The 14,019-nt window shown below is 40.3% G+C and overlaps 1 protein-coding gene across 3 annotated transcripts in view; it reads left to right on the forward strand.

Moving 5' to 3' along the window:
- GP9 (glycoprotein IX platelet) overlaps window positions 1-1,153 on the forward strand; it is a 346,354-nt gene extending 345,201 nt beyond the window's left edge. For all 3 annotated transcript variants that reach the window (XM_044078087.1, XM_044078089.1, XM_044078088.1), the window contains one exon: window positions 218-1,153. In XM_044078087.1, the coding sequence (XP_043934022.1) occupies window positions 219-1,010 (792 nt within the window). In that variant the 5' untranslated portion in view covers window position 218 and the 3' untranslated portion in view covers window positions 1,011-1,153. The remainder of the gene's footprint in view (window positions 1-217) is intronic.
- Window positions 1,154-14,019: the final 12,866 nt, after the last annotated feature.

Here is a 14,019-nt window from a genome sequence, read left to right on the forward strand (position 1 = left end):
GTTGTAGCTGAAAAGGGTCAGATATCTAGTTAAATACCCAGTTAACAAATACATTTTAACTAAAATAACAATAATAAATTATTGGTAGTAGTGGGCCTGATCACAAGGTAAGAAAATGATTGTGAAGTAAATGTTACACACTGAATGCATGAAATATAGTAAAAGACCCATGTTGATTTCTTTTCAAAATGACAGGCAAAATGTTCTTGTTTTTCAGAATGTTTGCCTGTCCAGGCTTAGCAGTGCTTCTCTTCCTGAGGTCTTCGAGTGCTGAATCCTGCCCCTTTCCTTGCACATGTACCACTATGGGACTCACAGATCTGAAAGTTGTGTGCAGTTTTGGCAGCCTTGAGGAAATACCTGCTTTGCCAAAGAACACAACAGAACTTTATTTAGAAGGTAACCTCCTGACAAGAGTACTTCCAGGTACATTTGACAGCTTTACAAATCTAAGGAAAGTAAATCTATCCAATAATCCATGGAACTGTGACTGCAATATTATTTACCTCAAAATGTGGTTGCAGGACCAGCCTCTCCATAACCATAATGATGTGATCTGCTCAACACCTTCTGAACTTACAAGAGTACCAGTTACCAAGCTGACATACAATGACTTTGTTACCTGCTCTCATCACAGAAACCATTGTTCGGATTTTATGCAAAACATTGTGATTTTATTTATTATGCTTCTTCTCCTAGTGCTAACAGTTTGTAGTCTGATGCTTGCAAAGAGGAGAACTTTTAAATTAGATATTACCGATTATCAAGGGGAAATTGAGCTACATTCGTTGCAGCCCACAAAATCTCACCACAACAAAAGAAGGGAAAAAAGACACAATATGAACAAGACCACTGAGGCAAAGACATCTTTTGAAAGTCCTAACTTGGAGATTGAATGGACAAATGAAAATCTGAATGACATGCCTTTTTGTCAAGACAATACGGAGCTTTTACCACAGATAATCCATATACTAGACACAAAATATGATATAAAACTTAAAGAAAATTGAACTAAATGCTTTTAATGCTGTTTGTGTATTAAAGGGGTGTTATATTACTGTACACTAGGTAGAATATTTTTCCTAATATTGTTTCGATGGAGTGACTCAGAAACCCAACACAAGGAAAAAGATAAAATGACTTTGTAAATACACGTCACTGGTTTGAATCCTGTTTGTTATCTTTTCACCAAAATGCCATTATTTCCTACAAAGATTTACCAGAATACATCTAAGAAAGTTTTGCACTTGTTATAATGTGTTACCAAGTTCTAAATTATTTGTAACAGTCCTTAATGGCTGCCTCATTACTACAGTTAGACTGCAGTTCAAGGGTAGATAGAAATTGCAAGTGAACATTAGCTCACTTTCATTATTACATACTTTACTACAAAAGACAGAGAAAGTAAGCCCAGCATAATACCCACTGTAACTTTTGTATAGTTTCAGATGGTGCTCTACTGTTAAGGTGTTCTGCATTTTCCTTCCTAGAAGCTGTTCATTCAGAGAGTATCTCCAGAAATGTATTTGTTCCAGTGGGGAAAGTTGTTATGATACGGATGTCATATTATCAATTACAAAAACTAGATCTAATAACTTAATGAGGCTGACAAACTTCAAGTTGTTTCACAGCTACACACATATCTTGCCAGAATACATTGCTAAAAATAAATACCATTCTGAAACTATAGACTCTATAAACATATCCCAGAGCAAATGTATTTGTAAACTTATGCTTAAAGCAGCTACTCAGAGGTAAGGCTGAAGCAAAACATTGATGATCTGAAGTAGATTACTTCATTTGGTCTTCAACCTGTGGGATACCGGATCTGTATTGGATCCGAGCCGGCAATCTTACTAGCATCTGCTCCGAGCACCAAGCTTCTCCCCTTACCCATAATACACCTCCACTACCTTCCAACCCCAGATCTAATTTGCCACGGCTAGCTGAAACATCGTGATCTCCAGAGCTCCGGGTAGTAAGTGGTGGTTAAAGCTTTTAGAAAGCCTTTTTTCTCTAAGATAGTGATAGCGTAGGTTCCCCTTTCTCCTCCCCCTCGCTTGGTGCATTGTGTTTTCAAACTTTTACTGTTGTTTAACTTAGTTTAGTGTATTTTGTGTGTGGATTTGCTTCCCCTCCCCCCTCAGTGTGTTCTGTGTGTGAGTGTGGTGAGTGGTGTTTTCAGTAGGAAAAATATATTTTTTCTTCTTGTTTTTCACTCTGATATAATGGCTGATAAGCCGGTGTTTAAAAGATGAACTGAGTGTGGCCATAAGTTGTCCCCAGCAGATTGCCACACTCTTTGTGTAATGTGCTTGGGCATGGCCCACTTTAGTACAGACTGCTCTTTATGCACGGGTTTAAACCTGCGCGCAATGACAGGAAGGCTAAGTTGGCCCTGAAAGGCCTTCTTCCCTCTTCTGAGGTGGTTGCCTTGTCTTCAACTTTGGTCACAATGGCTGCTGTGGCTGCCTCTCCTTCTCTTGCCCTTGCTTCTCCTCCCTCTCAGGCTGGGACTCAACCTCCCTTGTCAAAGCCTGTGAAAGCAGAGTGGAAAAGGGGCAGAGAGAAGGAGAGAGAGCCAAGACCTAGGTCAGAAAAACGCAAGAGGTCTCCGGCCCTCCCTTCACCAGTTAAGACACATAGGATCTGTCACTCCCCTCGGCTCTGATCTCCGAGGTTTTCCCCGGAGCCGGAGGAGACACACTCTACATCTAGGGCCTCAGTGCCCCAACCCGCAAGGTTGGAGTCTGTGGCCTTGTCGAGGTCCACTCAATCCTTATCAGAACTCGACATGGATAAAATGATGAGGAGGTTCATTCGTACTCCAATCCAGATGGGGGTCTTGCCAGCCCCCTCTCCTTTAGGAGGAGGGAACTCGCTTCCTTTTTCTCAACCGATTTCTCCTTCTCCGATCCATCCACCGGGTTTGGAGTACTCAGATCCATGGATGGCTTTAGTCAGGGGGTCGGCGCCGATGGTATCTGCTTCCTCAATGCCGACAGCTGCCTGGAGCATGTCGGATCTGACCAGCACGGATCTGAGCCACTCTCAGAGCTGGAGCTTGGGTGTTGGATCCGAGGGAGTTGTCAGGCCAAGTTCCCTCCCTCTGAGCTCCGTCCACTTCGGGCCCAGGTCCGATTCTCTCATTGGACCCAGGGAGACCGGCTTCCTTATTGGTTCCACAGGAGGTTCATCCTCCCTTGGCATTCAGCGTGGTAGAAAGGGTTTCCTCCACTGGATTGAGACCCCTGACTGCCCCTTTGGACTCTGCCCTGACCCCCTTGGCTCTTTCTATGATTTCCATCATTTTACCAGAGGGACAGCCTGTGCTCGAGGAGCCCCAGATGGTTCCCCCTGAGGAACAAGTGGCTTGCGAGTTCCCCCCGGAGAGCCCCACCGGAGATGTGCCTCGCAAGCATACATGCAAGAGGAGGCACTTGGACTCCCCCAAGTCCCTCACCGAGAATACGGACTTGGATGATAGGGAAGGTTCACCCAAGTCACCTCCCAAAGGAGACATCATGGAAATCCTTTGCCAACAGGGAGGTTGGTCTGCCCCAAACCTTCTGATGAGTCTGTGTTCCTGGAGGCTTTCGGCATGGGCCCATCTACTTCCTGGTTGTACCCTCCCGCAGATCCCTTGGTGGACCTGGTCACCTCACGGGCATGAAAGGAGCCAGCCACCATGGAACTAATTCCCAAAAGGCCTGACAAGATTTTGAGCCCACCTTCGGATAGGCCAGCATGGAACAAGGGCTCCCCAATAGATGCTATGATGGTAGCAGCAGCCACAATGAAGGAACTAGCCTAGGAGAGTTCCTCAGTTCATCCTCCTGACTGAGTCATGGATGATGGACTGCTTAGGGAAGCGAGTTTACGCATCAGCTACCTTTTCTTTTGGGGGCTGAACTACCTGGCCCACATCACGAGACTCTGACGTGACCTGGTCAAGGAGCTGGCGGAGTCTCCCCCTAAGTCCATGTCACAGGAGGAAAGGGACTCATTCTCCGCAAGGATGGCCACTTTGAAAGCAGTCTCCAACATGTCCATGTGACTCCTTTCACATGCTGCTGGAGCAGCTAGGGTGGCTGGGTCCAGCGTGTCCATGAGGCACAATCCATGGCTTAGACTATGTCAATTCTCGGAACCTTTCAAGGCGCCCTTTGCCAATGCCTCTTATGATGGCTCTACTCTTTTTGGTAAGAACATCAAAGAGACTTTAGTCCAGAGTGAGAAGGATGGGAAGATGTTGTCTGCCATCGGGATCTGCTTCTCGAACCCTCAAAGGACCTTTTCCTGGAACCAGAGAGGGCAAAAGAAGATGTGGTTCCAGAAGTCACAGTATTCCCGGGACACTCAGGGCTTTTCTTCTCCCAGAGGCAGAGGGGGACATAATGGACACCGGCCCAGAGGCAGAGAAGGTCCAAGGAATTTTGGGTCTCGAGTACCTTTCTCAGACAAACCCAGACAGCAACCCTGAGGGGTGGCCCAACTGCTCTACTCTGCAGGCAGTCTGGAGATGATTATCCTTGCACCTGGTGGCATGGGAGTCCATAACATCAGACCGCTGGGTGCTTCACATCATATCCAGAGGATACTCTATCCCCTTTGTGGGTCCTCCCAAATCTCCCAAATACCTCCCAGATGTACCACCCATGCAAAGGGAGGCAGCAGCACAGGACATTTCCAAGCTGCTAGAAAAATGAGCCAACAAAACCGTCCCCCCCAGATCAGTCTGGATCAGGCTTCTACTCCAGGTTCTTTTTGGTGCCAAAGAAAATGGGGGACTTAAGGCCCATTCTGGACCTATCTATCCTGATTCTGTCAGTTGCCAAAGAGAAGTTCCAGATGGTCACGCTACCTGCAAGAGAGCAACTGGATGTGCTCATTAGACCTCCGGTATGCTTACTATCACATAAAAATGCACAGAAGCTCCAGGAGGTTCCTCCTCTTCCAGCTAGGAGTCAATTATAACCAATTTCAAGCCCTACCCTTTGGTCTCACCACAGCCCCTAGGGTGTTTACCAAAGTGATGGCGGTGGTAGCAGCTCACCTGAGGCTTCATGAGATTCAGGTCTATCTATACCTAGATGATCGGCTCCTCACTGCTCCCACCAGGCGTCTACTCCCTCAAACCAGAGATTATTTCTTAATCCTTGCCCTGCATTTGGGGATCACAATCAACACATCCAAATCACTCCTAGATCCTGTCCAGGTAATAGACTACATTGGTGCAAGGATAGATACATTACAGTGCAAAATCTTCCTGACCTCAGAGAGAGTGCAAAACCTGAGGATGTATGTTCCTCTAATCTACCATTCTCATCTTCCAACAGCAGAATCAGTGTTGAAGACTTTAGGTTCAATGGCGGCGACCATAACGCTTCTCCCGTGTGCCCGATTACATATGATAATTCTACAGTGGACACTAGCTGTACAATGGTCCCTGTTGGAACTTCCATTGTCGTATCCAATACAACTCAGTTGAGTCTGTCAGTTGTCCCTCAAACGGTGGATGTGTTCTCTGGACATTTTGGAGGGATGCCCCTTGTTCCAGCCCCTGCCCAAGCCACAGTGACCACGGACGCCTCCCAACTCGGGTGGGGGGGCATTATTTGGGCAGGACAGTTACAGTCCCCTGTAGAGACCAGCTTGCACATAAACGTTCTAGAGATGAGGGCAGTTCTTTTAGCGTTGTAGGCCCTTCATGGCTTTCTTCTTCTGGTAACCATTGCAATTCAGTCAGACAACATGTCAGTGGTCTGGTGTATCAACAAACAAGAAGGGACTAGGTCTTACCCCCTTTGTCGCGAGACCATGAAAGTGTGGGAATGGGCGATCTCCACCAGTCGCTTTCTCATCGCAACGCAAATTCTGGGATGGTCAAACATTCTAGCGGACAGGTTAAGTCAGACTATTCTGATGCCTCACGAGTGGTCTCTGAATCTTTCAGTAGTGGGGCAGATCTTCCTCAAGTGGGGCCAGCCTTGCTGCAATCTCATTGTAGGGACCAGGTCTTACCCCTTTGTCGCGAGACCATGAAAGTGTGGGAATGGGCGATCTCCACCAGTCGCTTTCTCATCGCAATGCAAATTCTGGGATGGTCCAACATTGTAGCGGACAGGTTAAGTCAGACTATTCTGATGCCTCACGAGTGGTCTCTGAATCTTTCAGTAGTGGGGCAGATCTTCCTCAAGTGGGGTCAGCCTTGCTGCAATCTCATTGCATCTCCTTCCAACGTGAAGTGCAGTGAGTTTTTCGCTCTGAACCCCTTGCCCGGGGAGTCCCCAAGAGATGCTCTAGTCCATGCTTGGTTTCCCAGTCTTCTGTATGCTTACCCTCCAGTGCTTCTTATTCCAAGGTTTCTACAGAAAGCTCGTTAACTGGGGAGCAAAGTGATCCTCATTGCCCCGTTTTGGCCTCGCCAGGTATGGTTGCCCTTCCTTTGATCTCACCTTCTGGCTCTGCCTTGGATCTTGGATCCCATTCAGGATCTAATTTCACACCCTTCAGGGGTTCGTCATCCAGATCTGGACAGTTTGAAGCTCACAGCTTGGCTGCTCCAGTTCCCATGATTGCTAGGACTCCTGGATTAGCCTCCTCAGTTAGGTCTATTTTGGTGGCTGCTCATAAGTCTTCTACCAGGAAGGTTTATCACAGTAAATGGAAACGTTTTTCCTTTTGGGTCTCTCAAAGGAGTTTAGACCCCTTCACGGCTTCTATTTCTGCCATTCTTGATTTTCTAGCTGATATTTTTCAACACGGAGCTAGTTCTTCTACTGTCAAGGTTCAATTGGCTGCTATTTCTCATTTTCATGTGGGTGAGAATTATGCCTCTCTAGCCTCCTCCAGGCTGTGTAAAGCCTTTATCAAAGGGACTTTTCTGTTACGCCCCCGTCAAGGATCCTGTTCTTCCATGTGACCTTACTATGGTTCTTCAAGCTCTGGGTGCTCTGCCTTTTCAACCCGCTGCAACCACAGATCTAAAATTCTTATCTTGGAAAACAGCATTTCTGGTGGCTATTACCTCTGCAAAAAGGGTTTCAGAACTGCAGGCTTTGTCCGTCAAAGTTCCTTATATGATTTTCCATAAAGATAGAGTTTCCCTTTGGACCAATCCATCCTTTCTTCCCAAGGTGGCATCACCAGTTATTATCAATCAAACCATCAATTTACCAGATTTCTTTTCTAATTTTGCTAACAAGATGGAATACAAACTCCACCTGCTGGATGTTCATAGACAGTTACGATTCTATTTACACAGGACAAAAAAATTCTGTAAATCCGATCGATTGTTTGTATCCTTCTGTAAACCCTTTTTGGGTAAACCTATCTCCAAGGTCACTATTGCTAGGTGGATTTCTTCATGCATCATTCAGGTCTATAAGAACAAAGGCATGTTTCCTCCGGGTCAGGTGAAAGCTGATTCCACTAGGTCCATGGCTACGTCTGCGGCCTTTTGGTCTACAGTCTCTTTGGATGATATTTGTTCTGCAGCTACTTGGTCCTCATCTCATACATTTATTTCTCAATACAAATTGGATTTGACTTCCAGAAGGAGAGCATCCTTTGGTTCTGCAGTGCTCTGAAATATCCTTCCTTGAGGGCCACCCAGGAGTTTAGTAGCTGTGAACTCTGTCCCACAAGTTGAAGACCAAATGAAGTAAACTACTTCAGATAAAGAAGTTATGTACTCACCATAATGTTCCATCCGAGTAGTTCTACTTCATTTGTCTTTATCCGTCCCTCCCTCCTTCTCCCGGACCTTGTCATATGAACAGCCTATGGGCTGCAGTTATAGGTCACAAGTATTTTCTAAGGTTGGATTATCAGTATAAGAATCAGCAAACTCAATCTGTGGGTTGGAAGGTAGTGAAGGTGTATTATAGGTAAGGGGAGGAGCTTGGAGCTCAGAGCAGATGTTAGTAAGATTGCTGGCTCAGATCCAATATGGATCCAGTATTCCACAGGTTGAAGACAAATGAAGCAAAACTACTTAGATGGAACGTTATGGTGCGTACATAACTTCTTTTTTTTAGAACTTTGTTTTGCTGCAAACCATATCTTAGTAGTAGCTCAATGCAAGATTGTACCTCTTGTTTGAAACCTTTCATAAATGGCCAGCATTTCTCACCATCTAAGGAAAGCCAAATACATGTTGCAGCAGGTTAACTGCTGTGATAACTAGTGAATGTGTTGTACATCTTCCATAAATTAAGATTTTAAGGCATTAGCTGTGCTTCCATGCAAAACTTGGGCTGAAAATGTACAACTATCAAACCATGGTAAACATCTAAAATGGGTATAAATACAGGCATAAAATGAATTAAGAACATTTTTTTTCAGAAAGCCAGCATCAGAAGAAAATCTCAGCTATTAGACTAGCTATATCTGTAGAAAAGTCAACAGGATCATTAGAACACAACATATAAAGAACCAGAATTAAAATACTGTCAGTTAAAGCTTCTTACCAAAACAAAGAGTAACAAATGAAATAAATGAAAACAGCTTCTGTAAAAATCTAAATTTTTGCTCCACTCCTGTTTTTCTTTTCAGATGTGCAGTTTGAAAAGAGATAATACCAAGTTGGGTGATACATTAAGGGAGGGCTTGGAAAATGGTGATATTTAACAATCTATGTGATATTAAAAAGGGTTACATAACTGTGAAAGCCTATACTTGGAAGGTTTTGAAGTAAGATAAGCCGAAGAAATTCAGAAACTGCCCTCCCACTTCAACAGTATGCAAGCACCTGCTGTAATGTTGAACAGTCCTCTTGCTGGCAAAGTTGCATGTCAGTGCAGCAGTCTGGGGGCACAGCTAACGCTAGGTACATATGTGCTCTCTCTCAGATGTAGCACTGGCACCAGAACAGTTCTGTTGGTCTACCTCTTTATTTTGTTTATGTGGAAGAAAAAATATATACCATATTTGATGACGTGTACCCATTCACTACTATGCATGGATCAAGCTTGTAGCAGGCAGGTATTGTGAAGGTGTGTGTGTGTGAGTGTGTGAGTGTGTGTGTTGGTCTGTCTGTGTGGTCATCCTACAGAAGGTTTGTACAGCAATGCCCTCCCTGTATGCATGTGCATGTGTGTGTGTGTGTGTGTGTGTGTGTGTGTGTGTGTGTGTGTGTGTGTGTGTGTGTGTGTGTGTGTGTGTCTGCACTCGTGCATGTCTATATATGTAGTTGTATGAGTATGTGACCATGCATGTGACTGTGTACTTAATGTGACTGTGTGTGTGTGCGTGTGTGTGTGTTTGTTTTGGAAGATGCATGCGCAATTGCAATGCATAGTCTAGTAGAGAGAACTCTAGCAGGATCAGGTCTGACAGTACAGTGTTTGATTTAGAAATTTTAGAAATTGTAATGAGATGATAATGAGGTGTTTCTCTGTGTAGCATTATCGTCCACTAGTTGAATACACCAGTAAGCAAAAATTAACAGCAAACCATGGATCCTGGTCACTCCAAACAACTTTAATATTTAAAATTCACCAAACAAGAAGACACATCACGATACAATCCAAATACTAAGCGCTTTCACCCACTAACCAGGGGCTTCATCAGAGTACAACATAACTAACAAATCATCCCTTATATACACACTTCAAAAACATTTAATTACATAATTAGGTAATAATTAAAAATAATCAAGCAGGCAATTTCTCATTTCTTAAAAGAGCCAGTGAACAAAAAAACCTTGTACTATAGAAAGGACAAAAAATATATCAAAAATATGTCATGTATAAGAATAATTAGAAAATAAATTACTTCAGTTGTGTTAGTAATGTATATCAATAAATATATTATATATTTATAATCATAAAAATAAAACTTAAACCAATATAATTAATATAAATATGTGTTTAAATATTATTGTGTAATCATTTAAGTAAAAATATAATTAAATATGAATGTAAATATTAATATAAATATTAATATAAATATGAATATAAATATAAATATCAATGTTAAACATTAAATATAAAAAAATGTTAAAAAATAAAAAATATGTTCATCATAGTGTGTGTGAAAATTAATGTTGTATATAGTTGTAATTGTAAAAATAAATAATGAATATTAATCACTAAATCTATTAATTAAAATGTGTATGTATTCTGTTGATAATGTGTTAATATCAGTCACAGTTTAAATTAAACTTCCATAAATAAATACCTAGCAATAAATAATACTAAAATTCATAAAAGTTGTTCATAAACAATATTCTTTAGTTCATAAAAAATATGATCTAAGTTTAAGAATGCTGGTTATTGCTATTTGTTCATTAATGCCAGGCCATTTACATGCGTTGAGCCTGAGTTGCCATAAGCATTCTTTGGCTTCCAACATAGTTTTTTCGTCTCCCCCCTTTATATGTGTTTTGTGGTATTCTGTCAGTGACGAAAAAAGAAATCTTTTGAAGTTAGAACAATTGATACTATGGTTAAATAGCATGCTGGTAGACTTGTGTCTCTTGATATCACTTAAATGTTCAATAATACGAGTTTTTAACTTCTTGATAGTTTTCCCTATGTAGAATGCTTGACAAGCTGTACAAGATGCAGCATAGACTACCATGCTAGAGTTACAGTTACAATGGCCTGGACATTTAATAGTCTTCCCATAGTTAAAAATAGAAATATATGGACCATCATTAATGAATCTGCACACATGACAAGCGCCACATTTACTCATTCTAGAATGTCTGATCAAATCAATGTTAGTGTTAGATTCAAATAAATTTTTCAAATTTTTACCTTTACTGTAAGTAATTTTAGGTAAATTACCTAAAATGTTAGAAAGCTCCACATTTGAATCAATAACACTAACCCATACTTCTTTAACAATGTTGACAATCTCTTGCATTTTATCATTAAATGGAATGATAAGGGTATCATTTCTGGCTGCAATAGAATTTGTTTTTTCTACCTCTACAAGTCCATATGAAATAATAGGTTTGTATGTAGTCAGCCTCTTAATTTTTATCTCTTGGCTAACTTTTGAAACAAACTCATAGGGATATCCTCTAGCAAAAAACATACTCATAAGTGTTTGTAATTCCTGTTCAAAAACATAATTGTCGCTAACAATTCTGGACAGCCTAACCATCTGACCTTTAACCAGGTTTCTTTTTTGGTGAAGTGGATGGCAGCTGTCGAAGTGTAGCAACGAATTTGAGTATGTTTTCTTTCTAAATAAACTTGACTCAAATCTATTGTTAGCAATAGTCAGCTTAATGTCCAAAAATTCAACATTGTTATCAAAAATATGACTAGTAAATTTTAAAAAATCTGTAGTCTGTCCTAAAAACACAATAAAATCATTGAACTCGTCTTTTGTACCCCCCCAAAAAATAAGTATGTCATCCAGATAACGCAAATATAGCAGTACCTTATGCCAAAAAGTACTAGTAAATACAAATTCAGATTCCCATTGTGCTAAAACTAAATTGGCATAAATGGGGGCACATCTGGCCCCCATTGCAACTCCCTTTTTTGTATATAATAATCCTTGTTAAAATATACAAAATTGTTCTCCAAAACCAATTCAAGCATTTCTGTAAGAAGGCGGTTATCAGAAACATTTAATCTATTGTGTGTGTTAAGACATATTTCAAACATTTCCAATCCTTTTTCATGGGGAATGACAGAAAAAAGATTAATAACATCTACGGTAGCCATAAGGAAATTAGACTTAAAGTCAAAATTAATAGAAAATTTCCTAACCTGTTCTAAACAATGCCATGAATCTCTAAGAATGTGTGGAAAACTGTTCAAAATGTCTTTACATTTACAATCAATAAATGCAGCTAATGCTTCAGTTTTCGAACCTTTAGCTGATACAATGGGTCTGAATGGGGGGTGGTGTACATCTTTATGAATTTTTGGAATCCCAAAAATGGATGGTATTATAGGGAATTCCACAGAAATAAATTTAAAGATGTCTCGGTCAATTCTTGCATCCATCAAATATTCATATATTAACCAATCAATCTTAGTGTATGCTCTATTGACTTCATGTCTACTGACTTTGTCATAAGTATCATCGTCATCTAATAATGATGTCATCCTTTTATTATAGTCAGTATTTAGCATAATGACAACCCCACCCCCTTTATCTGGTTTCATAATCCTATATTGGTCTGTACTAGTTAATTCTTTTAGGCAAAACTGTTCTGCTGGTGTCAAATTATATTTGGTCACCATTTTCTTGTTTATGACCCTTCTTATTTGAGTTTCACAAAGTTTTTCAAATGTCTGGATTAAATAGTGTTGTGGGGGAATAAAAATACTATGACGTTTAAGAGTAAAAAATTGAGAGTCCAATATGGGGTTACCTGAGTTCCGAAAAAATATTTTTAAATTCAATAACCTAGTATATAGTTTCAAATTAATTAATACATTACCAATATCTAAATAAAAAGTGGGTACAAAAGTAAAACCTTTACTAAATAAATCTAAATAATTTTTACAAAAATTTTTACTAGTGAAATTGTATAAATTAAAACCTAGATGAGTTATAATAGAGCAGTCAACAACTTCTATGTTGGATACCTGGTCAATAATCACCTCATTGTTTAAATCTATTGTATTGCACCTATCTATCTGTGCCAGGAGTTCATTCTCTGTTCTCCTCTGTTGTGATGGTTGGACAATGGGTAATTGTGACTGCCCTGCCTTTCTCTTATCCTTTCTGACCTCCTCAAAACTGGTTGGTCTAAAAAAACTGGTTGTAAATATTCTTGATTGTTATAATTATTACTGTGTGTTTGTTCAATACTTGACTTAAAATTGTGTCTATTCTGATTGTTGTTTCTATTTTGATTGTTATTACCTTGTATTTGACTATTATTTTTCATATTCTTATATTCTTTGAAGTGTGTATATACTTTGTTGTTTTTGTAGTCTTTACTATCCCTTTCTATTTTATAGTTCTTTATATCAAGCCCTTTGTTAATGTACCTGTCAATATCCTTGTAGATACTGTCCATTCTAAATTTATTGTGTTCAAACAATAAATCTGCCTTAATGTTCCTGTCCAAGTGACATAACTTGTCATTTAAAACATTCAATTTTTCTGAATTGTTACGTATGATTAGTTTCAGTAACTCAAAACCTGTTCTATCAAATAAAGTTAAAAGTTCAGAAAAAATAGCACTACCTTCCTCAAACCCATGAGATAGTTTAAAAATCCGTAACCCCTTGGGTACTTGTTTCAGTTCTAAAGAACGTTCCAGGAACGCGTTGTCCATTTGTAGGGATTTGAATGTTCTCAAAGTTTTTTCAAATTCAACCATTTGCGCGTTTAGTGTCCACATATCTCTGGAAACAGTACAATTCCTGTTTAACAAAGGTGGTAAAAGAAAAAAGTTTAAATCCATAATGGGAGCAGAAGGATGAGTAAAGGAAGAATGTCCAGTTTGTAATACTCTATTTCGCTCTTCCCTGTTGCTCGACACCTTGTTTGACTGTGAATCCACGGCACCAGTGCTTGCTGATGTCATCTCGCCTCTTACTGGACTTCTGGATCGTTGCCTAGCAACCGGCCTCTGCATGCTTGTGTTAGGTGTGGAGTGCAATGTTAAAAGTTGTTCTTGTGTATCTGTTATAAAAATTTCTTCTTCTGAGCCCACTTTGTTGCGTTGTTCATGCAACGCTTTAATAAGCTTATTGGTGATCTCAAGGTGCTCCTGCAACAAGCGATCCATGTCTGTTTAATATGCAGTAAAAATATAACCAAGAACCAAAAGGTCAGAATTGCTGAGCCAATTACAGTTCAATAAATGTAGCCACGAACAGGAACAGAGTTTTGTGTAGATATATAACTGTGTAGAATGAACTGTTCTATAAAAAATAGCAGCAGGTAATTCCGTTAAAAATATTGAAAATAATCGCACGGGATGATCTTGTTACTACGTTACTGCATACATACAGTGAAATAAGTAAGTTCACATCCAACTGTTGTAAAACAGACGTAGTAGAACAAACATAATAAAACAAATGTAGTAAA

The sequence above is a fragment of the Protopterus annectens genome, chromosome 7.part0 (genome assembly GCF_019279795.1).
Source record: "Protopterus annectens isolate FY-2018-M chromosome 7.part0, PAN1.0, whole genome shotgun sequence".
Classification (NCBI taxonomy): Eukaryota; Metazoa; Chordata; order Ceratodontiformes; family Protopteridae; genus Protopterus; species Protopterus annectens.